We start from the raw sequence: 27,534 nt of genomic DNA on the forward strand, positions 1-27,534 counted from the left end.
TTTTACAGCTTCCAGCAAAAGAGATACATACCGTATATACTCGAGTATAAGCCGAGTTTTTCAGCACCCAAAATGTGCTGAAAAAGTCTGCCTCGGCTTATACTCGAGTCAGTACCAGACCAGACCCTGCAGACAAGCGAGCGATAAAGCCAATGCGCACCAGAGATATCCGCGGGCAGGTTCGGGTTCACTATTGGGGGTCCGTGGCAGGTACTAAAATAGTGAATAGGACAATGTCTATGCTCGCTTTCCCTGCAGAACAACACACAGTACCTGGGATTCTGTTACGGCTGCTCCTGCAGGCAGCGCTCACAGACCAGCGCCTCTTCTCTCGCCACTGTCCGCAAACATGTCCGCCACAACTGCGACGGTCTTCGCCAGATCCTCCCGGACTCCGTATTAATCTTGCACAAGTTACCGGTACAAATTACTCCCCGTCCGCTCTCGCTCAGCCTCTGCAACTCTCACGAGACTTTCAGTGGACAAGATCGCAGTGGCCATTAGAGAGTGCGGTACGGGTTACCATGGTAACATTGCAGTTTAGTACCGGTAATAGAAGCTAGCCAGGGGTGATGATTAACCCCTTCCCTGCTAAGGTTGAGTGTGACTGCTCTGAAACAGGGTACGATGGAGACAGCAGTTCTTCTGAAGAAGGTATTTTGCCATACATTTATCACATACATTCTAAACAGTTTTATTATCACCATCCTATTGTTATATGGTACCCGAGAGCACTGGAACTGCCAGGCTGCTTTGAACCTCAAGTGATATTAGGTGATGCTTGACAGAGAGCTTTGCCACTTGGGTGATCCTGGCCTATTTGCTTGCTGCTGCCCCCCCTCATCTTTTTGGCTCTGGAGGAGGTTGTGGGTTCCACAATGCTAGCCCAGAGAGGCACAATTGTGCTCTCTGAGCTAGAAGAGCCACATTTAGGGAAACTTAGCTGCTGCATTTCTCACCCTCGGCTTATACGCGAGTCAATAAGTTTTCCCAGTTTTTGTAGGTAAAATTAGGTACCTCGGCTTATACTCGGGTCGGCTTATACACGAGTATATACGGTATGTGAATACTATTGAATTGTTGAACTGGTGCCCTTTTTAAAGTGCAAAGGTGCCAATCATTTTCTCCATCGCTGTACATCTACCAGCATCTTCTAGAAAACATGGGCCCTGTGGTTTATTCATAAGTTTTATATTACAGTCTTTTGTATGGCATAAATACAATAAAGACAGTCATTAAATCCCTATTGAGATACCAAATCTTCACTGAAAGCGTATTCTCTTGGTTGCCCTTATTTACTGCAGGTTAGAGGTCTTTGATTTCTAGACGGCCCTGCTTTCGGCCACTTTAACTTTGATGGGTTTTTTAACACCTATGGGTCACTGTTCTTTATAGAAAGATCCCTAATGAACTGTCTGCCTTTCATTAAAATCAGTAAACCGCAGTGCTAATGGGCACTAATTGCTCTGCATGCAAACATATGCACGCTTCATTTGGTCCTGCGCTGGAGGCAAATTAGTCCTGTGATGAACAGACACCTTGTTTTAACCTCTTGGGAGAAACAGGTGGGCATATGTTTACATTGCGCAGGCTGTCTTTCATTTTATGACTCACAGAAGCACATTTGTGCTCTAACATAACTCTTCCTATACACATTCATTAAATATTTGGCAAATATGTATACACTACAATAACAGGCATAATTAATACTGTTTCTGAAACAAACAATTCAGTTCTATGTTAGCTGTACCCAAACTCTTATTTCTAACATGTTTTTTTTGGAGTTCAGCAAGAGTTAAACAACGGTATTATAATAATTAATAATATAATAACAGTATTATGATAAAAACAAACTGCCACAATACCACATAATAATGTAGAAATATTGAATTCCGCTTTAGAAGTTGTATAAATACTAGAATATGTTTAATTCAAAAGAGAAGGCTTTCTTATACTAAGGGGCAGATTTATCAAGGGTCGAATTTCGAGGTAATAGGAGTTTTTTTGAACTCCCATAACTAAGGGTCGAATTTCGAGGTAATGGGAGTTTTTTTGAACTCCCATAACTTCGAAATTCGAATAAAAAAAGACCAATTGTAATTTATTTAAAAAATCGAAGTTTATAACTTGGGTGAATAGCCTATTCGAATCTTTCGAAATTAAGTTTTAGCACATTTGATTGAATTCGAAACAAAGTATTTGCCCCAAAAAACATAGATTTTTCAAAGCCCACCAAATGACTCCAAATAGGTTCTAGGAGGTCCCCCATAGGCTAAAACAGCAGTTCAGCAGGATTTAGATGGCGAATGGTCGATGTCGAAGTTTTAAAGAGACAGTACATGATAAATTTCGATATTTGAATAGTCTAATTTTTTTCAAATTTGAATTTAAATTTTGGCCTATTCGAGAGACGGAAAAATAGCTCGAAATTCAAATTTTTTTACTTTGAATTTTCAAACCTTGATAACTCTGCCCCTAAAGTATCCAAAGAGTATAGTCCCAAGGTCCAATTGCGTCCACAATCCCCAGCCGGCCCCTACTTGTATCCCTTCAACCAATCACTAAAATGAAAGCCAGCACCAAGTGAAGGGCTGTTCAACTGAAGAATGACAGGCTGGATGTAGCCCCGCAAAGGATTTTTATGGTCCCCAGTACAATCAGGGGCAGTTTATTTTACATAATTTTCATATAATCCAGTAATCAAACACAGGGTATGAGAAATGTGAGTGCTTAAAAACATTGCTGTTTAGTTGCATTAATTGCTGCCCATCCCAAGTCTAAATCACACCAAATGTGTTTGAGTGCACATTTTCACTAAAATACTATACCCTAGTATCTATTTTTTGCACTTCCTTGTAGCTTGGCTACAGGCATACTGACAAGTTTCAATCAGTCTGTATTTAACAGACAGCTATTGTAAAACTACTGTAGATTAGACAGTGGTTTCTCCCTTTAAGAAAGAGCAGTCTGCATTAGGCACTCTATTCAAGCTGCGGCCTAGACGCACTTACTCATATGCTACCCATCCCCTAACTTGTATAAGTATATTAGTCTTGTGCGGGTCAGGAAAAACTCAATCTACACCCTAACCCACAATTCCTTAACCTGCAATTCCTTAACCTGCAATTCCTTTACCACAAAATGTTGACATTGTAGAACCAGTGCTTACATTTTCTCACTTTGGATGCTTCATCTGTGTGTTGACTCTGGTTCCAATACAAGGAAAGTTCTGGAGCAGAGGAGGAGTTACTCCCCCAATCTGATCCACACCTCACCTGCATAAAGGGAATTCCAATCACAAATCTCTTGGGGCTGTGTCAGCCACCAGTGATATCTTTGTCTTGGGCCCACTGAAATCTTACATGCAACACTTGTAGATATTACACCACACATAAAGGCATTCTAATTTTATATTACTTCATATGTAATCAAAACATGACTTCAGAGGAATACTGTATTGAAACATTATTATGTTATAGCTAATATAAGTAATTCAAAAAACAGCTGGACTTGCTGAGTAATCATTAAAGATGTTTCACTACTCATCCGAGCAGCTTCTTCAGTTCAACTGGCTGGTGTGGGAAGTTCTCTGCATATAAACTCTTCGTGGGACATTCACTAAGATTCGTCGTTTCGCCAGCGGTCCGCAAATTCACTAAAATCCGAAGTTGCGCTCAGGGGTAGCGTAAGGTTGCGTAGTTGCGCTAGCGTTGATTCGCTAAGTGAAGCGAAGTTACACTAGCGATGGTTAATTTGCATACAGCGCCAAATTCAAATTTCAATGTAGCAGCACTACAAATGCCTGGGAAACCTTCAAAACATCAAATAAAATGTTTATTTTGCCCTACACATGTGCCCACTGTATAGTTAAGTTGCCATGAGTTAGGAAATGTAGGGGGGAAGGAGGGGAGCCCCAAAAAATTTTTCAATCTTTTTCAGCCTATCACCCATAATATAGAAAAAACGCAAGCGTTTTTTGGGACTTAGAAAAAATGTTAACTTTTTTTGAAGAAATCCCTATCTACTCTATTGCGCTTCGCCTGGTCTGAGGTGGCGAAGGAAGTCTAGTGTAAAAGGTAGCGTTCAGAACAATGCTCGCGTTAGTGAATTTGCGTAGTTACGTCCGTTGCGCAAATTCGCCAGGCGTAAGGGTGCGAAGTTACACTAGCGAAATTACGCCAGCGTCCGTTAGTGAATTTGCAAAGTAACGAAAATGCCCAACGCTAGCGAATTGATGCTAGCGTTAGGCGCTTCGGTGAATTTGCCCCTTCCACTAATCAAATCACAAAGGCACATTGTAACTCTTCAGAGAGGGGACATCTGAAATTCACAGAGGTGTTGATTCTGTGTAGTCAGAGCCAGCCAAGGTATTTTTGCACCCTAAGCAAGGGCTTCAATCAGTGCCCCCCCACCCAGTCCTGCATTACCATTTCCCACCTTACCATTTATATTGCCCCATGTACTTGTGCCAGCACCTATCATATTGCCTCCATTTGTACCTGTGCCAATGGCAGTCAATCCCTCAGATTGCTGCCAAGACCCCAATCTGTACCTGTGCCAGCATAAGCCAAAACATCCATCATATTGTTACCCCCAATGTGTACCTATGCCAGTGGCAGCCAAAAAATCCATTATATTGCCCCTAATTTGTACCTGTGCTGGCAGGAGCCAAAAATCCATCATATTGCCCCAAACATCTGTGTACCTGTGCCAGCTGCCACCATATTGTCCCGTGTACCTGAGTCAGCAGCAGCTATTCCCTCATGTTGCCCCCAATCTGTACCTGTGCCAGCAGCAGCCAAAAAAATACACAATAATGCCCCCAAATATGTACTTGTGCCAGCAGCAGCCAAAAATCCATCATATCATCTGTTTACCTGTGCAAGTAGCAGCCAAGATATTGCCCACAAATATGTACCTGTGCCAGCAGCTGCCAAAAGGGAGGGGGAGTGATTCTGCCTGCAGTACAAATCACGGGCAAGAGGGGGATGGAACAGGTGGTGTATAAAATTGAAAAACTATTAAAGGCCAAGCAAATTAGGGTTTAAAAAAGAAAAAAAAAATCCCTTTAAAAGTGCGCCCCCTATGATTGTGCCCTAGCCCTGTGTGTAGTTACTGTGATAGGATTACCAATGTGTCATGCAAATCCTAGAAACACGTGTTACTTGTGAGACTTGCATGAATGGATGTGTGAAGTGTTCTGAAACTGCCGGGGTACAGATGTTAGAACAGCATTGTATGTAGCAGACAGGTGGTGTTGAAGGCCCCCACCTCTGTTCAGGGATGGTTTCTCCACCTTGACATGAATCGCCTCTTTTACACCTTGTTCAAACCAGTGGTCTTCTTTGTCCAAGTTTGGACCTTGCTATCTTCAAATGAGTGTCCCTTGTATTTTAGCTGTAGAAAGACAGCTGAGTCTTGCCCTGTACAGTTTGCCCTCCTATGCTGAGCCATTCGCTTGGTGAGCAGTTGTTTTGTCTCCCCAATGTATAGATCTGTGTATGCCTGGCTACACTGGACTCCGTATACCATATTGCTTTGTTTTCCTTACCTGGATTTTAAAAGAGTCCGGGCAGCCTAGGCTCATGGTTAGGTTCAATTTGTAGGTACATATCTTTAAATGATTTGCTATGAAAGTAACAACATGCTCTTCCATTAGTACACTAGAAAAAAGTTCTGTCTTTAGAGTTATTTTACTTTAATTGAATACCTAGCTGTTGAGCCCAATTATAAATTGTGCCAGATAAAAGAAAGAATGCGCTGTACATGGCCCAGCTCTCTAACCACTGGCCATTAGTGCCGATACCTAATTATAATGAGTTTTGTGCTGCAGCCTTGAGCCACGAACTTGTCAGGCAAATGTCTTTACAGTGTCACAAAAATAATGTTTTAAAGCACCTCCACAATGTTATTTTACAACATAAAGAACACATTAAATTCTTTTATTCTTTTAAGTTTGGTGGACTTTGTATCAGTACAAAGATCACAGGCGGCCTTCCATGGAGCAGGATATTCCTGAGAACTTATTGGATGATATGGCTGTTTATGATTTAAATGAACAATTCAGCAGAATGACTTTGTTTTTGGGATACAGCAATGTTTGAATACCATGGGACACTTCTGTCCTCTAGCCTATAAGAATCTTTCCTGTCACCAGCACAATGGCAAGTTGCTTCATGTTGGAGATTGTCACAGTTAGTAAGCCGGTTGAAAAAGGCAGCGGGCCCCTGCATTGGGAAAGCTTAGCAATATCAGAGTATTTGGAGGAATAGTGACTCGTTCCTGTTAAAACCTGGAATTTGCCACTGTCCCTTTAATGGTTTTAACTATTACTCCCCAAATAATTACTGTTTTCCAGTTGTTTTCTCATTTTCATTTTTGATTTTATTTCTAAAATGCTTGTATAAAAATTACTATTTTGTTTCCCTCTGTCATTTCTATATCAGCAACTCAGTAAGCCAAGTTGCCCGCTCTCTAAAGCATTGTAGTTCTATACATTAATTGCTAGCATTTCTCCATGGTGTCAGCCACTTTAGCCTGTACTGAGCTTTACTAAATGTCTGTATGTAGAGTAACTTTTACAAATTCATATATTAGTTGCTGCCACTTGTGTAACTATAGCAGAAACAGACCCTACGGGTGGGGGGGGGGGGCTTGGGGTACAGGGGGGCCCAGACTGGGTCTGTGCTGGCAAGTTACTCTAAGTTATTTCTCAGCTGCTACTGCCTTGACACCAACAACTAACATAGCAAATTGTTTTGAGTTGCCAGCAAGGCTTATTGGATTCTTACAGGTAAACATGGTGCAGCCTAAGGTTGCCACATTTCACCACCACTAACTCTGGGCTGGGGGGAGGTGACGTGGCAGGGGCGGACCAATAACGTGGTGGGACCTGACTGACGACTGATGAGGTGGTAGGGGTAGGGCAATGGCATGGTGGGCGGTGACATTAGTGATTGATCGATCGCCTTGTCAATCTCAGAGAATCCTGGTCCGGTTTTTCTAATTTGGAAAAACAGACAGGCAGTTTTGACCCAGACAGCCCTTCAAAATATTGGCCTTTTTGGGTCAAAACCAGACTGGAGGCAACTCTAGTGCAGACTGAAATTTATTACAAAAAGATTCATTATAGAACAACTGTAATTAGAGCTATAAGAAAACAATGTTTTATGGGTTTGTGACATTAACTACCCAATGAAACAAGTAAATTATGTGCTCCTAATATCATGGAATCATTTACTCTTCATAGCCTGCTATATACCTTCACTTCACACAGGCAGCCAGAGTCAGCATTGCTGTATGTTGGAGCTTTCTGCATAACAGGTTTCCTAACAAAAGATTTCATACCTGTATAAAGAAACTAACGTTGTCCTAAAACCAGGTCAGACACAAAATATATAATGAAACAGAAGAAACAAGACAGATCGCTCAGCTGCAATGTAACCTTTATACATGAGCCTCAATACAAGCTGCTCATTTACAAATGGAAATGTGTTGAGAATTCTTAGGCATCTGCAGAGAGAAATCAAATCATCTCATTACACCCAGGAAGGAAGGCAGCTTGCTCTCATCTGATTAAATATTGCCTGAACCTCACAGAGTTAATAGGACCAAGAAAATATTCAGAACAAAATAGTGTCTTTGTTTTTTTAAATCTATCTCAAGAAAAATCCAAAATAGGGCAAGTTATATCAAATATCATACCTGCCCATTGCACCTCTACGCACCTTACCTCTATTTCAGGGTTTCCTAGCTAGGAAAAAAGGGGTGGTTCACTTTTACGACAGAGACACACTCTGCTATTTCGAGAGATTGGTCACGCGGCAACAAATCGCGTCTTCTTCGGGCGACTAATCTCCCCGAACTGCCTTCCTGCCAGCTAGGATGTATCTGAATGCCATTCCACCAGCAATTTGCATTCTAGCTGGTGGAAAGGCAGTTCAGGGAGATTAGTTGCCCGAAGAAGAAGCAATTTGTTGATGGGCGACTAATTTCCTGAAATAGCAGCGTGTGTCTCTGCCATAAAGGTAACTTTATTTTATTTGGTTTTCAGTATTTATTTTTTTATAGTATTATAATTATTTGCCTTTTTCTGCTGACTATTTGCAGCTTTCAAATGGGCGTCTCTGACTCCCATCTAAAAAACAAATGCTCTGTAAGGCTACAAATGTATTGTTACATTTTATTACTGATCCTTCTATTCAGGCCTCGCCTATTCATTTTCCAGTCTCTTATTCAAATCAATGCATGGCTGCTAGGGTAATTTGGACCCTTGGTACCAGATTGCTTAAGGTGCAAGAGCTGCTTAATAAAAAGCTAAATAACTCAAAAATCTTCAATATTAAAAAATGAAAACAAATTGCAAATTGTCTCAGAATATAACTCTCTATATCATACTAAAAGAGGTTAACATGTAACTGAATCACAGCTTAAAGTCATTCAAATGATAATGTAACCATCCATTCTTCTCAGTCTAGTAGCTTCATGGCCTAATCAAGCATAAATGCTAATGAAAATCATATAGCCATAAAACTGCCTGCCAGAGGAACCTATAAGTGCCTGTCATCAGCAGTTGTGACAAAAGACAAAACAGCCTTGACATGACTTAAACATGATGGCTGATACATACCTTAGCAGTCAGTAGACATTATGGAAAACACTATGCTGGGTATCTGATGGTCTTGATGGTGTGCATTTAGATGAGAAGTAGTATGAAGCTGAACAATCTAACATTAATTATTATGATGGTCCTATTCATGTTTGATTGAGTGCTTTGACATCATTGCTAATGTGTGCCAAAACTTGAGTCTACCTGTATCTAGCAGTTCTATATATTTCCAAAATGATGTCTGTCATTTTGGTATGAGCCATGGGGGAACTGAATTAACACTGGACCTGAATGAGTTAGCCTGAACTGAAAAAAGTCACAAAATCTCCAATCTAGGGGGAACTATTACAGGATTCATAAGGATGATCACACAAAAGTTTAGCCCTGACGTTTATCAGTGCCAAATCCACCAGTTTCAATCCATTTTTTTCACTGCTTTTACTGCTGTCAGGTATAATTGTAAGAGCATCAAGGTTCCTTACTATGTTAATATTCAAATTAAATGTGCATGTTGCCATTACAAGGTATTCTTTGTAACCTTCCTAACTTCCACCTGATGATCATTGATCTAATGTTTCTGGTGACATTGACTCATCCCTTCCCTGTGACTTCCTCATGAAGTTTTTTAAGAGTATTCTAGGTAGATGCCAATCCACCTCTATACTGAGCACTGGAGTGAAACTATATGGAGAGGCTGGGTGTGCCTGGGAGTACTCTAAACTGCCTCAAGGATGTGCCATATCTCTACCAGTTTCTACTGGGATCCATTGTATATTTTGAGTTAGTGCCTCATCAGGCACGAAACATGTTAGGCTTTCTGTGTCCCCAAAAATATTTAACTTTTGATGGTTCTCACTCTTTAGTTGTTTATTGGTCATTATTGGCAACCTATAGACTGGGTATTAACGGGGAACTCCAACTTCCAAACCAAAATGTGATAAAGAGGCCCACATAACACAGAAACCCATTATATACCCATCACAGTAACCTGTTTCTTTAAAAAGTATGAATAAATGGCATTTTCTATGCTGAAATCCAGCTGGTTATCAGTTCTTCTCTTTCAGCACCATTTGAAATCCTGGCAGGGAAGGAGGGACTAAACACTGATGTTACAAATTGTAACAACTTCTCCACAGCTTACAGACAGCATGCAGGAACTACATAACCCACAATGCATTGCACTGTGATGTTCTGTTCCTTATAGAAATCACATGTGCAGGGAATTGTGGGGTTTGGAGGATGCAGGCTGAGGACAGCTGGCTGTTGATACAAAATAATAGTAGTCAGACAGATCAGCAAAGTAGTCAGCCAGCTCAGCAGGAGAGCAGGGGGCTAGGCTTAGGGAACTGTCAGAAACCAAAATCATGAAAAGTCTGCATATTTTTTAATTGATGTATATTGCAAAGTTGCTTGAAATTATGTTCTTTTCAAAAAGCTTGAGTTATGTTTTTGTGGAGTTCCCCTTTAAGTAGTGAGACCACTTGTTATATGGTTTTATATTTTTCACATTTTGAACAGACATTACATACACTGTTTATAATTATTGATAAGGTAGTAAATACCCAAAAATGTTATTAATTTAAACACAGAGCTGCATTATCATTGGCTCAGGAATCAAAATCACATTACATGCACAGGGTCAAATCTGTGTCAGCTAAACCTCAGCCACCCAGCTCCTAGGTTTCTTGGAACGCTTAAATATAAAATCAGTTACTACAATCATTTTCACATCTATATATAATTGCAGTATAGTATATGTGCACATTCATGTAATAAGCATTTATATTTAAGCATTAATGATTTTTATGAAGAAATACACTTTAATAAAGTGGAACAAAAATGATTAGAAGTGTACGCTCATCTCGGGTGCTTTACATCAATACAGTAGCTAGTTTCCTGTGTCTTCCGATAATAAAACATTAAAAAGCAATTTCCAAGAAGGAGCTTTATTGCCAAAACAAAAAGTAAAATAAAACAGAGACTTAATTTTGTTATGTGCCGTTGCTATCTGATTCTACACAAGCTCTTCCAGGTTAATCTGTAGGCTGGTGATCTTCTCATCGAGTTCTCTTGGGGTTTTTGTTGTTGACATTATGTTTATTTTTGAACAAGAGGACGAAATGTTTGAAATCTGGTAAATGACATTTATTTATTTATTTATTTATATCAACAAGACTCTAACCATAGGGGATATGACCCTCTTCTACAATTGCTATAGGCTTAATTTAAGAAGCCAAGGACAATGTGCAAAGGGCACAATTTGTTACTTTTTTTGCCCTTTGTATATTGCCCTGTGAGTTGCACCCTAGAATGGGGTGCAAAGAAGTAAACGTTGTTCTGAAAGCACCCCTGCCTGCGTCCACTAGCAGTGCATTAAAGGGAGTGGATGCTACTTTGCACTTTGCTCAAATGTTAGGTAAAGCACCATGGGCTGCAAGGTGCAGGAGAGCCCTATACTTACTGCTTCCCCTTAAAGGCATACTTTTATACCCATTCATAACGTCTGAGTAATAAGCCCTTATTTATTCTATGTATTGTTGAAGGCAAAACACAGCTATGAGAAATGCCTCATATATTCTACTCATATATTTAAATGGTTAGCTAATTCGCAACTACATATTGCCTAGAACAAATTGTATAGTGGAGAACTAGTGGTTAGAAGGTATAATTCAAGTAAGGCTAATGCCACCCGGTGCTGATTCTCTGCCAGTGGATAAACACACTGTGTTCAGCCTAAGTGTAGACACATGGAGCGGATTTCAACACTAAAGTACATACTCACTCGGCTCAGTGTGTCTGAACCTATGCCGATGCACTGGCTCTGGGTGGAGTCACAGCAGAAGGGCTGGTTATTGACCTGCGTTTATCCGCCAGCAGAGAATCCGCCCAGTGTGGCATTAGCCTAAGGGGCACTTTTTCAAAAATCATAAGGATGCTTAATTATCTTTTACTCTTTCTTGATCATTATTGCACTAACTAATAAACGTACCTCAAATTTTCTCTGACTCCATCTGAATGTATTAAGGAAAGATCTCAAATGGGTTTAATCTCAACTTAGTTTGAGAAATTATCCTAGCCACTGATTTAGCACCACCACCTTAAACAGTTTTATGCACTTTGACTGGCTTTTAGTATAAACAATTATTAACAAATTCAGCCCACAGGCTTCAAATTAGGAATAGCAGCCCAGCTTCAACACCCACATTGGTGTATACAGAAATAAAATGTGTCCAGCACTTACAGCATTTGCATTATTGAGTCCCAGAGTCCTCTGTTAAACTTTCTATAGTGTTTATACAAATGGCCTGTAGATGTCACTGTGCTCAAGACATATACTGTGCATACTTTCTATATAGCTTGTGGTGTTAGAGTTGCTTACTGTTGTGTAATGACTGCATGAGCCTGCTATTAAAATACTGTTATACTCTACTCAGCTACCAAAACATAACAAATTGGCTGCAAGATGTCTCTTCTACCTCTGCAGCAGCCTGCACCTTTTCTCCCAAACCCTGATGAGCCTAGCATACCTTTAACTGCTTGGATCCGTATGTTTTAAATTACATTTCAATACACAGTCTCTTAGGAGGGATTTTTTGGCTCCTTTCTTCAGTCACTTGGTGATATTCAAGATGCAGCTAAGCATGGAAACACCAAGTCTCCTTCCCAGCTACAAAAACCTGGGACAATTATAAACTGCATACAGGACTTTTACAGGTATTCTGTCTGCCATTCTGTTACAACTTGTTGAAAAAACATGAATATTCAAGTTTGGGGGTGGTTAATAAAATATCCAGATAGCAAAATAAGATTATACAGTTCCTTTTTGACTTCAGTGGTATCTTGGTCAGAGCTGAAGAGATGAAACGTCCAATCATTATATATTCATTATGTTCTAAATCTGGAAAACCAGGATTTAATAATGATGGAAATTCAAAATGCATAGACAATGATCCACAAATCTTTCACACATCAAGGGGAGACTATAAGGTTGAACTTGATGGACGTGTGTCTTTTTTCAAACTTCCTTACTATGTTACTATGTTACTATATTCCTTTGGATTAGTGTTATTACATACGAAATCTACAGCATTAACTTTTGCTTAATGTGCCCTTTATGTAATTTAGAAATTAAGACAGACCAACTGAAAGCAGACCATCATCGGAAATTCCTGAACTAAAATTTCACATTGAACACAGTGCAGCAACCAAGCTCGGGTAATTCTTAATGCTTGTCTCTTCTTCAGGTTCCTTACAGAATAACAAGGGTAAAATTAATTTTACAGTTTAGTGGATATTTCGTGTCTTCATTTTAAATAACTTTTGTTTCTGTGGTGTTGAGGGAAAATTACCCAACCAGATCCTCCCTTGTAGTATATTTCTCCCACACCAAAAGAATATTCTGACACACAGTAGACAGCCTGTAATTGTATTTCTTAATTAGAGTTTCTATGAAAGAATATAACATTTATTCTACGTACTGTTACTGCTTAACAATTTAAACTGAGTACAATAATCTCTATGTAAGAAATAAAGTTAATAAGCATATCTAATAAGTAACACAATGCTCTGTTCTGCCCATTCTCTACTTAATCCCCATCATAAATCACATCATAAATCACCATCATAAACAAAAAAATACAACAACAAAAAAAACCTCCCAGACACTTATCTCTGTCTTGGGATGGAAAAGCATGAAATAAAATGTATAGTTAATATACAAAATAAAAGAAAAAGGAATAAGGAAAACCAGAAGTGGAAGATGAAACACACGACAAGTAAAAAAGCAAAAGGGACAATTAAATAATTGGTCTAAAAACAACTAAAAGGGAGAGCACAAAATGGGACGAGGAGAAGAAGAGGAGGAAAAAACTAAGAAAATGTCAGTGTAAATAAAAACAGGCACAGTAGAACCCCAATTTTATGTTTTTAAGGGGTCCAGGAAAAAATTGTGTAAAATCCAGGAAAACGTAAAATCAGGGACATTTATTATGCATTACATATTGGTGGGACCACAAATGAGATCAAGGTAAGTAAAATTAAGGCTTCACTGTATTGTTTTGTCTATGGGTGCCAAGAGTCAGATTGAATTCCTCTCCCAGATGGCACTTTGCCCATGCCAGAGTGACCTGCCTTGGATTCTTGGAATGAACAAGCCCGTTCATGCTCTCATAAGGGTGGCCAATACTCCAAGCAAAGACAGCAATAGAGAGAGGACACTGAAGAAATATATAAATAAAATCACAAATGGGATCTGCTAATAGAAAAAGGACACCTGAAAAAATAGCATCTTTAACACATATGTTGTTTGCATCTAGGTCATGTCTGTAATGGATTTAGATAGGAAAGGTTATACTGTAGCTCACATGAAAGTAACAGTAGCATACTTATCTAAAATATTTTCTGATGGCTTTACAATTTCATACTTTTGAGAGAACGTATAGATAGTTTCTATTAAAGTCTTTTTATCTGCCCCTTAACCAATCAATAAACCATTTAGGTGGGTAGGAGTTTAGCATTATGAAAGTTGTGGTGACTTGAGCAACAAATTGGGGAGCCCAGACCAAGCCCATCATTAGGGCCAGTCCCTACTCAGTGCTTCAGAAATTGTATTTGCCAAACAGTTATGATGCTTACACAATCTGATCTGTGAATACGAAAGTGGGGATGTAAGAATACCTGGTGGTCTAGAGGGGCGGCGGGGACACCCGCCATACTCTCTGCGGGGCCGTCTGACGCCTGCTTCTTCTTTGCAATGATGCCGTTTCCGGGTTCGTGCGGCTTGGGTATCTTTGGCTTTCTTCGACACACCAAACGTCATTACCATTGATGCAAAATTCAGATATTTAAAGGCGCAAATGTCCTATTGCCCAATGTAAAGGCATATTCCTATAATTCCTTGGTGCGCTTCTCTAGTCTGTTCTTTTTCCTGACCCTTGCCTGTTCCTGACTCCATATTGCCGCCTGTACCAAACTCTGCTTGTATATTGACTATTCTCTGGATCCTTTTTTTGTACCACGCCATTGTTTGGTTTGACCTCGGCCTGCGACCTAGACTACTCTTCTGTTATCTGTTTTGATACTGCGTTGCCTGTCTGGTATTGACCATGCCTGTTCATATCTCGCTAACTGCTCCCCTGTCCTTTTCGCATACCTTGAGTTCCCTAGCCTGTTCAGAATTCTCTCCTTGGTCCTCTCACATTAAGTCCTGGCAGCATCTGAGTAGTGGAGGGCTCCTCTCAAAGCCAAAGGCAGCTGCTATAGGCAGAAGATTGAGCCATGATTGGGTTGTTGGGGTTAGTGTTTGAGATACCTTACATTACAAGGGACAGTGAAAGAACATTAAATAAAGGATGATTTCTGAGACTCATTTCCATTGTCTGGGGGTTGAGCAGTTCTAATTGTTTTTTAAATAGGTCTTCAGGACTCAGCTTGCTCCTATTGTAAGTCCATCACCAGTCCAGGGATTGCATCTGGCTTCCTTCTGATCAGTCATTAGCCTGCAGACATAGCTGATAAAGGCTGAATTGCTGAACCACAGATAATCAGATATCAACAGGCCGAGATCGTAGTATACAGTATAATAGCCAAACATAGACACACAGATAACGGAGACAGACATACAGAAGATTATAGGAAGATTAGATGTAGACAGACAGAGTCAATTAAATAGAAAGATAAACAGATACATAGATACACACACACATAAATAAAGTATATAATAAAGTATATAATAACACAGTAGATGCTTAAACCTTAGTTTATATAGAGGAATGTGAAAAACACATATATAATTAAATAGATAAGGTATATAAGATAGGTTGTAGGTAGGTTAGATATAGACAGGTAGACAAGAGATAGATAATTATATAGTGAATTAAGTACCCCTTATTGTAAAATATAAGAATATTATATAGTAAGTCACTGAGGAGTTCCATGATCATATAACAGCTTAATGCCAAAGGCTGATTGCTTTTATATGGGTCACAGAACTCTGAGGTTGCTTCTAATACCCTCATATTTTACAACAGGGGGTACATTGTTTTTTTATAATACACACATTTCAGTGAGTCATGTGACACCAATTAAATCACTAAGTATCATTTATAAGGATATCATTTACATAATATTCTTTATTATGTTTTATAGATAGATAAACATGGGACATAAACCTAGAAACACCAGTATGGAACCATTTTAGCTCCCCCCTCATAGGGAGAGGGTTCATGGGGAGAGAGATTGCAGGTGGATGGGTCTTGACAAAGTTGAGGCACTCACAACTTTGGGCCGGGCACTGATGCCCAGGCTAATGGGTATTCCAGGGTTCCCTTGCATCAAGGAGTACACATTCACATCATTTATGAAATCAGACTAAAGGTGCACTTTAAGTGGGTTATTTAATAAACTCAATTTTTTTTGATCAATGTTTTTTCGGCAAAACCTCAAATTTTTCATGGAAAAAAAACCTGGAATATTTTGAGATTTATTATACCCTGATGCTGCAAAAAGCCAGAATCCAAAAATCCGCTGTCTTAGATCTCAGACCTGTTGAGGTCACGTATAAATCAATCGGAGATGTCCCTAACCAGAGGCGCGTCAGGCTAGCCGGGCGCCCTAGGCGACCCAGCCGGCCAGCTCGCCCTCACTTCCCCCGTCGATTGTGCAGTGACGTCACATGCAAGCGCGTTGATGGGGCGCCGTGACACGCATGCGCGCAGACTACACAAGCGTATGCGCTGCGTGACGCAGACGCTCGCGTAAGTGAGAGTTAAATCTGGTGAGTAGTAGAGTCTGGTCTAGGGGTAGGCAGAAGAGGTAGCTGCCCAGCGCCCCTCAATTGTTGCGCCCTAGGCAGCTGCCTCTTCTGCCTACCCCTAGTTCCGGCCCTGTACCTAACCCAATTTAAAGAAATTGTGGTTTGCTCTGGTTTAGCGTGATAATGCGATAAATGTGTGTTTTTTAAAAAAAAATCAAGCGATTTGGAAAAAAAAGTCTGAAAACGTATGATTTGGGTTTTTCCTAGATTTTATCCAATTTATTCAAGTTATTTTATTAATAAATAAGGTAAAATTGGGCATGGGAGTTTGGTCAAGCTTTTTTTTTAATTTTAATTATGAGAAATTCAGATTTTAGTAAATAACCCCCTAACAGTGACCACTAAGTTGTTAAGGGGCATGTATGAGTATACCTGTCCACATTTTGTCTAAACTTTGTATACTTGCACTTGAATTCATAAATGAGCCATTGGATTTTAAAGGGAATATTGTGCCTAATTCCATGCCCGTCCAGACACATTGCTGGCAACAGGTAGTATTAGATCATGCTTGGAAATCTGAACTTTTGACATACCTGCTGTGCACAATCAGCTTCAAGCAGCCAGGCCATCTCTGCCATTAGCATTAGTTTGAATCCATACACAGAATAATAGTGAGTACTTGTCCAATTATAACCAATATTAATAAGCCTTTCTGAAATGTTTTTTTTAATCAGATCCCGCTATCAACAGGGAGTTATCTGTAACAGGGAAAAAAGAAAGCTTTTATGGTTTGAGAAAGTTTATGTTTTCTGCGCACCTGTTAATGAATGCTGCTGAATATAAATGTTACAAGCGGGAGCCTTAGGTTCTTTTTTTCTGTCTCAATTATCTATATGCTGTATAATAAAGCGCATTATTTCCATTCTCCAAGGCAACCCAGTAATAATGTCCACCATTCACAATGACTATAATGATATGCTCTCACCCATTACACTGATCACATGGTGTACCCTGGAGCTACGCTGTTATTCAATCAGTCTCCAGTTCTAGGGGAGAGGAAATGCAGGCGGAATCATATTTACAGAGTTGAATTTGCTGCCAAGTAACCTCTAGGGTTAACTGCATCCCGTATTTTAGCCTATACATTGTTTTGCCTTTAAAGTGCAGCCTTTCCAAGGGGGTATTGATTGTCAAATGTCATGCCTTGATCTGTCAATGGAGGCTCTGTGTTTAATACATTTGTATAAATATAGAAAGGACCCTGCCCCCCACAGAATTTCATTCCCAGTTTCCAACGCACTATAGCTATTCAGAGACCACCAGAATTTGTAATTTGTAAGTTGTTGTTTTTATAGACCTACCAAATAGATATTTCAAATGGTAGGTGTCAATTTAACTATAAGACATTGGGCCAGAGTCAAATCAATATGGTTTATCACGTGAAAACTTATAGGCGAGATTCAATGTGAAAAAACATTTCTCTTAGCTCAGTTCTACTTTTTCACCATAGACTTTAATACAGTTTTCATATAGTAAACAGTGAGATCATTTTTCCTCACTGAGCTGGTTCTGTGGGAAAATCTGGAATTGCATTGGTAGATAGATAAGCTTTTCTCATTAAATTGAATCTGCCCAAATGTCACCTTTGTAGCAGATACAGATACAGGATGGACTACAGGGTGGAAAAAAATGCATGGCCTGTTTGGATTTTCTTACTGAGCAGAACATACTCATCTGTGGAATTCTGTGTTCCCTGTTTATTGCACACTTTGATTGCCTCTAGATCAGGGGAAAAGCTCCCATGAGTTGCACAATGATATCTTTGCACCTACAACCAGCTTTACACACCATTAAAAACACTACAAACACACACATTTTATATATATATATATATATATATATATATATATATATATATATATATCAAATTGGCAAATAAACCGCACAACCAGGTCTTGCATAAAGTGTAAAAATCACAAACTTATTTATTTATCGACGTTTCGGCTCCAAACTTAAGCCGTCTTCCTGAAGACGGCTTAAGTTTGGAGCCGAAACGTCGATAAATAAATAAGTTTGTGATTTTTACACTTTATGCAAGACCTGGTTGTGCGGTTTATTTGCCAATTTGATATCAACTTTTCTAACCAGCACCTAGGCATTGATTTTGACTTGGGAGTGCTCCAGTCTATGCTCTCTGTATATATATATATATATATATATATATTCCATTTCTGTCTGTGAGCTTCAATATCGTTCTGCAGTCTTAGAGACATGCCTGCGGGGCTCTGACTGGTACCAGCGTCATCTCTTAGTCAGCAAGCTTATTCATTTAACAAGGTCTTTAATTATTTATTTGCAGGGATGTTAAGAGGTGAAGCAGCTGAAATATACTAAAATACCTAGTAGATATTATGAATAACACATTTTTTTAAAAGAATACATTTTATATGTTATTTCATCTGTGGTTTTGTTATAATATAGGTATTCATATGCATGCATTGGCTGCTCATGAGCAGGTTGGCCCTTGATATTAAAGAAGGGACCTGACACATTTCAACCTATAATTTAGGGACACCAGAACTGTTACAGTTTGTGCAGATTAAGCAGGAGCTATAGAATACAACAGGAATGGCCCAGGCAGTGATTTCATTGATAGGTGACACTGAGGTTGACTAGAGTTATAAAAGCTATGGTCACAATAATGAGAAATAATGAGAAACTTGATGCGTATGACAAAACTCCTGCAGGTAGTCAGTTATTGCTCAGGAAGGCAAAAGACTCCCATGTGCTTGGTAACAATGTTCTTTTTTCTGAATGGAACATAGTGATCAATTGTGTACTTTGGGCCTTAGTCCTGCTAAGCAAAGGATAATGTTAACACCTGCTCTGGAGTTCGTTAAATATTTGTTCACAAAAGTAATTTGGTCGCAAACTTTTCAATTAAGTCGTTGAGGTCTGTAATCAGTCAAAAAGGATGCAAACATGGTTGCTAACATTTCCAATAGTCTTTGTGGACATTTTATTTGTGCTAACTAAGCATATTACATTCCCCCTTTGGTCTGTTCCAGAATTCCAACATCTCCAACTACAAAAAATGTATTCCAGCCAGAGAGTTACTGGTAGGATTGTGCTGGCTTATCAATTGCACTTATGTAAAATAAATTCAGAACGTGAGAGGAGGTTAAGAGAGTGGTAATGACATCAGGAACATTCTCTTAATTCCTACACACGTGAACTGGTGCATCAGGTAAAAGCTGTGCACTTTGGTTCCATCTGCAGTCGCAGAGCAGGATGTGTTCCTGGAAATACAGTCATACAGTTAAATTAAACTACAAATTAAAGTAATTAAAAGTAAGCGCTAAACTTGTTCAATTGCACAAATGTTTTTTTTGGGAGGGGGTGCTTACTGCTTAATAACGTTGTACCTCTTACATGTCATGAGACAAACTGTACAGTCGAGCCATTGGGATGTGGAAATGATGCCTTTGCAATAAAATCCTCTTTTTAAAATTATTCTATCCTTTTCTCAACTCCTGTATTTAGGACCTTTTTTTAACCTCATGCCAGTTTTTTTTGCCTTGTTATGTCTATGTTTTCTTTCTCAGTGCAGTTCTTTTTATGTTTCCCCTTCTCCTTGATTTCACCTCTCTTTTTCGTCTTCTCCTCTCCACATTTCCCATTCTACCTACTGTCCTTCTGTTCTATCCTTGTCTTTCCTTTTTCTTTTAAACCAGACTGTTTCACTTCTTTAACTTATGCTTTCCACTTCTCTTCACCCATATTCTTTTCTCATCTTGAACCCCATATTCACCGAATTCATTTAAACTGACCACTACTTTTCTCTCTGCTTCCTTTTCACCATGTTTCTTTTTTGTTTCTTGTGCCCACAACATTTTCCTTCTTTCGTATACTCAATTTCTCCCTTTCCCCTTCTCTCCTCTCCTTCTCCATTCTCAGTTTTCTTTTGTTTCAAAATTAAGGACCAAAATACCCCTGTTGGAATTGAAACATTGCAAGCACGCAGATATCAACTAAAACTATCCTCTTTTATGGAATATTGTTTACAGTTGAATACGCATCCTTTGGATATTTTGGGTTAGATTCAATTGCAGGAAAACTCAATAGAGGTCTATGGAAAAATCTGAAATTGAACTAGGTTCAGTTTCTCAATTTCTCTGGTCCTTTATCTAAATATATATATATCTATATATATATATATATCTATATATATATATATATATATATATATATATATATATTGCAATATATATATATAGATATGTATATTGCATTTTTGACTAGAAGTACCATTAACCATTGATGTCTCATGTCTATTTCAATTTTCCTCTGGATACAATCGCTTAACTGTATTTTTGTACCTGTGCAAATATTATATACTGTACCCTGACTAGCACATTATTCCATATCTTTTAAATTAAATGGTATGGGTATGAACCTTGAATGCATTAATATAACTATATATAAAAAATTAGCTGACTATGGGGTAAATTTATCAAATTTATCAAATTTATCAAAGAGTGAAGTTCCGCCACTAGAGTGAAATTCCGCTAATTTACCCCATAGTCAGCTAAAAAAATTAGCTGACTATGGGGTAAATTTATCAAAGAGTGAAGTTCCGCCACTAGAGTGAAATTCCACCACTTCCCATTCATTTCTATCAGGTTTTTAAAGGCGTATTTATCAAAGGGTGAAATTTCACTTTCACCCATTGATAAATACGCCTTTCAAAATCCCATAGAAATGAATGGGAAGTGGTGGAATTTCACTCTAGTGGCGGAACTTCACTATTAACTTCACTCTTTGATAAATATACCCCTATGGGGTAAGAGCCTTGAATGCATTTACTGCATATAAACATATATTTATTTTTTTCAAACATAGCACTTTTTAAAGACTGTATTAGCCATACTGACTGTCAGATGTTCAGTTATGTGAGAAAATGGAACAAAGACAAAAAACATTCTTTAATAAATAAAATATGATGCCACACCCTTAATTTAGACGTTACTGTCAAAAACAACAAACAAAGGAGACAAACTTGGTGCTGAGGTATCAGGGACAGACATAGGGCACTGAAAAGAAGGTCCATTACCCCCCTGTCACGCTGGGGGCAGAAAGCCCCGAGGCCTCAATATGGTGTCAAAGAAGGACCCAGGGGCAAATTTTGTTTGGCACCTTTAGTGACATCACTGGGTTATCATAGAAAATTATATTCAAGTACTTCTTGAATGATATAATCAATGGGCCATCAAGATATTCCTTTTGCGTGACTGGCATATATTTCAATTCCATTATAGTACCAAGTGACCCATAGGTATATCAACTGATCTTATAACCGAGCTGACAGCAGGAGTGTGGGTCCTTCACGTCAAGCTTCTAGGCAATATCTGGATTATTCTGAGGACTGCAGAGTACACAGCTTCACATATTAATTTTCTTTCTAAGACAGAACCAGGATTTCAATGATTTGTAGAAAAATCTATTTTCTTGCAGAATCATTTAGGTTACACAACTCCTAGACTCACACACTGATCACTTGTTCTTATTTTGATATAGATGTACATATTTTAATAGACAGAGATGGAGAGAGATGGGGGCAATACATTCTTAAGGCTTACAACAAATACAATATTGTTAGAGTAGTAATTCGCTTGAAAATGAACATTTAGGGGGTTATTTATGAATGCCCGAATTAATCTCAATATTTTCTGAAAATATCTCCGACCAAATCCGCACGGGTGTTTTGGGCTTATTTATTATTATACCATATTTTACACAGAAATGCTACGCAAAATGCCATGATAATATATATTTCCCAAATTTATTACCTACCCCAAGTCACTTTAGAACTCTAAGGATCTTCTGCACTCATGTTAATTGCTTCAGCTCCACACAGATATGGCATGGATGAAACTTTCCTAAAAAAAACACCAATACTGTCAATTCTCTCAGCATTTTGCTCCATTAACACAAGCATGTTATGCTTTACAGTGTATATTTCTGTTACATGCTATAAACTCAGCTAAACTGTGCCTTTGATTCCCAGACAGCAGTGATCAAACAGATGTTGACATGCAGCAAAATAATATACATTTTAAGCCCTTCATTGTAGGGGGAGCAGAACAATGGCCCCATCCCACACACATAATAAAAAAAGGATTTAGTTGCAGAGTATTGAGCTTTTAAATGGGACAATAACACTCACCTGCCAATATGCATTTGGGAGACATAATAAAAAGCAAGAATGACCTCTGCTGACTTAGCCATTCCTAATCAGCCAGGCATAGCTAGCAACAGAGAATTGGTGAAAACACAGAAAGTGCTTGCTCACCATCTTTTTATTTATGTAAAAGCAAAACAGTTGGTTAGTTACTACACTGTTGTAAAATACTTTTACAGCTATGGGATCCCTTATCGGGAAACATGATACCTAGTGATCTTCCAATTACAGGAAGGCCATTTTAGGCAAATAATGTAAATGTTTTTAACGATTAACCTAAGCTTCCATATTGGTGGCAAAACAACCCTATTGGGTTTATTTCCAGTTTAAGTGATGTTTAGAAGACTTAGGGGGTTATTTAATTTGAGTTTTGTGAGTTTTTTTTCTACCTCGAAAAAACTCATAACTCAAATGTTTGCTTATTTATGAAAAAACCCGAAATATAAAAAACTTGATTAAATGCAATTGGGGGAAAAATCAAATACTCGAACAGATTGAGTTTTCGAGCGCAAACCACCAAAAAAAAATGAAAATCATGAAGGCTAAAAACATCTTCAAATGATTCAAGGGACCTCTGCCATTGACTTCTACATGACCTTGACAGGTTTTAGCTGGTAGTTTCGGATTCAGGCTTTTTTGCATAATATGTTTTTTTTATCCCCAAAAATTCAAGTTTTTACTGAAGCTACCTTCGAAAAACTAAATTTTTTTGGGGAAAAACACAACTAGAACTTTAATAAATAACCCCTTTAGGGCTGAACTCCACGGCGCAATGAGGACCAATTCCTTTGCAGGCAATGACACGTATGCGATGTATCGGACATGCAAAATATAATAGGACTGATTGAGAAATCGCAGGTACAAACTACATATATCCGACTGTCGGATGAAGACAGCGTGCGGCGTTCAAACTATCAAATGGGGCTCACTAACCCCAGCAGTTCATAAACTATTGTTCTAAGTGGCTACATAATTGTTATTGTAATTTTGTATTACTTATCTTTCTATTCAGCCTCTGTTCTATATATATTTTAGTCTTTTATTCAAACCTCTGCATGGTTGCTAGGGTAATTTGGACCCTAACAACCAGATAGCTGTTGAAATTCAATGCTGGAGAGCTACTTAACAAAAAGCAAAATAATTCAAAATCTACACATTTTAAAACATAAAGACCAATTGCAAATGATTCCATACCTGTATTGTAATATTAACCTGTTACCAGTGTTGCAACTAAAGGCCTGTGCAATTTGGTTCATGGAATACTCAAAAATCTTAAAATAAGGACTGTATTTCAACAGACCCCTCTTGTTGAGATCAGCGTTCCCTTTCTCAAATCACTTGTTTGGTGAATGTAAATTTGAATGGCTAAGGTTTATAGGGCCACATATTCTCTTAATTTAGAAGTCATAAGTAAATGATTGCAATTTAATGCTTGGGTCACTTTGTTTTGAGGGTTAGGGCAACACCAGCAGCCAGGCCTGGACTGGCAATCTGCAGAGGGGCTGCTGTAAGATGCCATAAACAGTCACTATTTATTAGGCTGCTGCGGGCTGTTTGGGCATATTTTGAAACCCAGTCCAGATGTGCCATCAGGCTCAGACAGAACCTGCGGGACACTGGGAAAAACCTGGTGAGCCCTGAACCTTGTGGGCTCATATTGACCCAGTGGGGTCATTTACTAAACCTCAAATTTATCTGGCAAAAATTCATGGGAAAAAATCCCTCAAATTTTTCAATATTTATTATTTCCTGGCCACTTCATGTCAGCAATACTATGGGTATTCGCCCCGCCCCCATACCCCAGTTAGCATTGTCCCTCCCCCAAAGAAAACGATAAAGGACCCAGCTCCTCCTCACTTACTTGTCTTTTTTGCTTAGTCTTCATTCTAGTTAGCATGGGACATCTTGGTGGCGGCTTTTGTTCAGATCCAACTCTTCAGAAAGGTTGGCGATTTCTGAGGGCTATTCATTCAGTAAGACTGTCGCATGAAGCCCCCTCAGCAGGAATCCAATTCCTTATTACAGGCTACTCCAGGTTAGTGATTTAAAAAGTCGCTACTGGTGTGTGAGATCCCAGGTGGTTTTTTTTACCAAACATACTTCCTAGGGTGCATGTTTTCGAGTGCACGTTTTTTTCAAGCGCGTGCGTATGGTCGCGCACGCGCGTGCGTATGGTCGCACGCGCGTGCGTATTGTCGCACGCACGTTTTGTCGCGCGCATGTTTTGTCACGCGCACGTTTTTCTGGCGCACGTTTTTCTGGCGCATGTTTTTTCAGCTTTTTTAAAGTGGTCGCCATTTTTGTATGCTGGAAAGTGCATACATTTGGAAGTGGATACTTCAGTTTTTCTGTTCCAGTCAGGTAATCAGATGCCTGTCTTACAGAAAGGTCGGGTTTGTAAAAACTCAATTTTCATTGTTTTCTCCTGTATTGCTTGTAGCATACCAGGAGGTACTGAAGTGTACTGGTGATCTTACAGCCTCAGTTACAGCTGCCCTTGTTGCTTGGTATGTCCCTCTTAGTTTTCTCTTAGCAGTTATTTTTTTTTTTTTCTCACTGTCATTTTCAAATGGTTTTTGGTTATTGTCTCTGCAGCTTGCCTTATGGAGTCCTTGCAGAGGAAAAGAAGGAAGCTGGGCTCTTCTTCTCAAGTTTGTGCAGGCTGCTTTGACGCTCCTTTACCGGGGAAGAAGTTTTGTAAATCATGCTTTGGCCTTCTACTACAGGATACGCCTGTTAGTGAAATCCCTTCAGGCCAAGGGGCTTCAGTGTCCAGGGAGGAGTCCGACTCCTCTGATTTCTCAGGAGAGGAAAGTCTAGAACCAATGTCGGAATTGTTTTCTGAGGAGGAAGAAGAGGAGACAGAATCTTCATCCTTTGATTTGACCTTAATCCCTCCGTTAATTAAAGCAATAAAATTAATCTTGGGGGTAGAAGAGGTAGCGGACGCTCAGAAGTCTAAGGTGCTCCCATCTTCTTCAAAGCCAAAACAATTTTTTCCTCTTTTTCCGGAAGTGGCAGAATTAATCTCGGCAGAATGGGGTAAAGCAGCTAAAAAGGTTTCTTTTGCTTCTATGACTACGAGATTTGCAAAGTTATATCCATTTAAAGAACAGGATACCAAGAACTGGGATGCAGCCCCAGCAGTGGATTCACCTGTGATTCATTTGGCAAAGAAGACAATTTTGCCAATTGATGACTCGTCAGTACTAAGAGATCCCATGGATAGAAGAGTGGAGACGGAGCTTCGTAAGGCATATCAAGTGGCAGGAGCCTCATGTAAGCCGGCAGTAGCTCTAGTTTCAGTGGCAAAGGCAGTCTCCTTGTGGATCGACAGTTTGGATAAAGCGATTGCTGAAGGTACGGATACAGCTGACATTAGTGCTGGATTATCAGAATTAAAGATGGCAGTGGCATTTATGTCGGAAGCGGCAGTGGATTTGACGCGGTTGGCTTCCAGGTCAATGGCAGTATCAGTGTCGGCAAGAAGAGCATTATGGCTCAGATCTTGGGGTGCAGATGCGGCTTCTAAACTAAGTCTCTGTAACCTACCTTATGTTGGGGAAAATCTTTTTGGTCCTAAATTACAAGAGGTCATAGAAAAAGTGACAGGTGGGAAGAGTTCTTTCCTGCCGCAAGAAAGGAAAAAATCGAAGGCTCAACCCTTTAAAGGTTTTTTTTTTCGAGGCTCAGGAAGAGCTAGAGGTTATGCCAGTAACTATAGATACTTTGGCAGAGGCAGTTCAAGACAGTCATCTTGGAGAGGGGGTCACTCCGCAGTTATCAGGGGGAACAAGCTCAAACTGTCCCCAACTTCTAAGAAATCCTCCTGACGATCATGGAGTAATGGATGCTCGAGTAGGGGCAAGGCTTTCAAGGTTTTACGAGGTCTGGAAGCAGTCAATTTCAGACCAGTGGGTACTGGATTTATTGAAAAGAGGTTACCGCATAGAATTTTTGTCGGTTCCAACTCTGAATTTTTTTTTGGTTTCCCCTATCCCTCGAGGTCAAGAAAAGAAAAAAGCCCTCGAAGAGTATGTCCAAATCATGTTGGACCAGGAGGTAGTGGTGCCAGTGCCTCAGGAAGAAAGGGAAAAAGGCATTTATTCCCTACTCTTTCTAGTGAAGAAGGCTTCGGGAGGGTGGAGGCCAGTGCTGGATTTGAAGAAACTGAATTCCTGGGTGCATCTTCAAAAATTCAAAATGGAGTCGATAAACACCATTATTGCGGCAGTCCAGGCAGGAGACTGGCTCTTGTCGATCGATTTGAAAGATGCATACCTTCATCTTCCGATAGCAGATCAGCATCAGCGTTTTCTACGCTATGCACTTGGACACAGGCATTTTCAGTTTCGGGCCCTTCCCTTTGGTCTCTCAACATCTCCAAGAACGTTTACCAAGGTACTCATCACCCTGGTCGCAGAGCTAAGGAAACAGGGCCTGACGGTCTGGCATTACTTGGACGATATCCTCCTATCCGCAGGGTCTCCAGAAGTCCTTTTGTTACACAGAGAGATTGCAATTTCTTTTCTTCAATCTCACGGGTGGTTAATCAACTGGGAAAAAAGTCAGTTGCAGCCATCTCAATCCCTAATTTACCTGGGGGCTCTATTCAACACGGCAGACAATGTGGTTCAGTTGCCACAACGGAAGATAGAGCGCATGGTGAAAGAAATGGAAGATTTCTGTCTCCAAGGGGAGGTTTCAGCAAGACAATTTATGTCTCTCCTAGGTTTGATGGCAGCCTCCATTCCAATGACCAAATGGGCCAGATTCCATATGAGGGAGGCACAACGTTATTTCCTGACCCATTGGAATCGATGGGAAATCAATTGGAATCAGTTAATTCCTCTTTCTCCCGAACTCAAGGTCAGCCTTCAATGGTGGATGAACCCTTCAAATTTGTCCAGGGGTTTCCCCTTGCTCCAATAA

General features: G+C 39.5%; 1 protein-coding gene across 1 annotated transcript; it reads left to right on the forward strand.

Moving 5' to 3' along the window:
- Nucleotides 1-233: 233 nt before the first annotated feature.
- Nucleotides 234-27,534, forward strand: LOC121397309. The gene is made up of 3 exons (XM_041573928.1): nucleotides 234-549; nucleotides 25,198-26,207; nucleotides 26,290-27,534. Exons 1-3 carry the CDS (start codon nucleotides 234-236, stop codon nucleotides 27,532-27,534), a joined length of 2,571 nt encoding a protein of 856 aa, XP_041429862.1.

The sequence above is a fragment of the Xenopus laevis genome, chromosome 8L, assembly GCF_017654675.1.
Source record: "Xenopus laevis strain J_2021 chromosome 8L, Xenopus_laevis_v10.1, whole genome shotgun sequence".
NCBI classification, from domain to species: domain Eukaryota; kingdom Metazoa; phylum Chordata; class Amphibia; order Anura; family Pipidae; genus Xenopus; species Xenopus laevis.

Excerpts from the sequence above, each read along its gene's own strand:
- LOC121397309 (XM_041573928.1), top strand. The coding sequence starts at position 234 with ATGTCTATGCTCGCTTTCCCTGCAGAACAACACACAGTACCTGGGATT. Across the intron at positions 550-25,197 it reads AACATTGCAGTTTAGTACCG|CTTGCCTTATGGAGTCCTTG; the intron begins GTAATAGAAGCT and ends TTGTCTCTGCAG. Across the intron at positions 26,208-26,289 it reads TACAAGAGGTCATAGAAAAA|GCTCAGGAAGAGCTAGAGGT; the intron begins GTGACAGGTGGG and ends TTTTTTTTCGAG.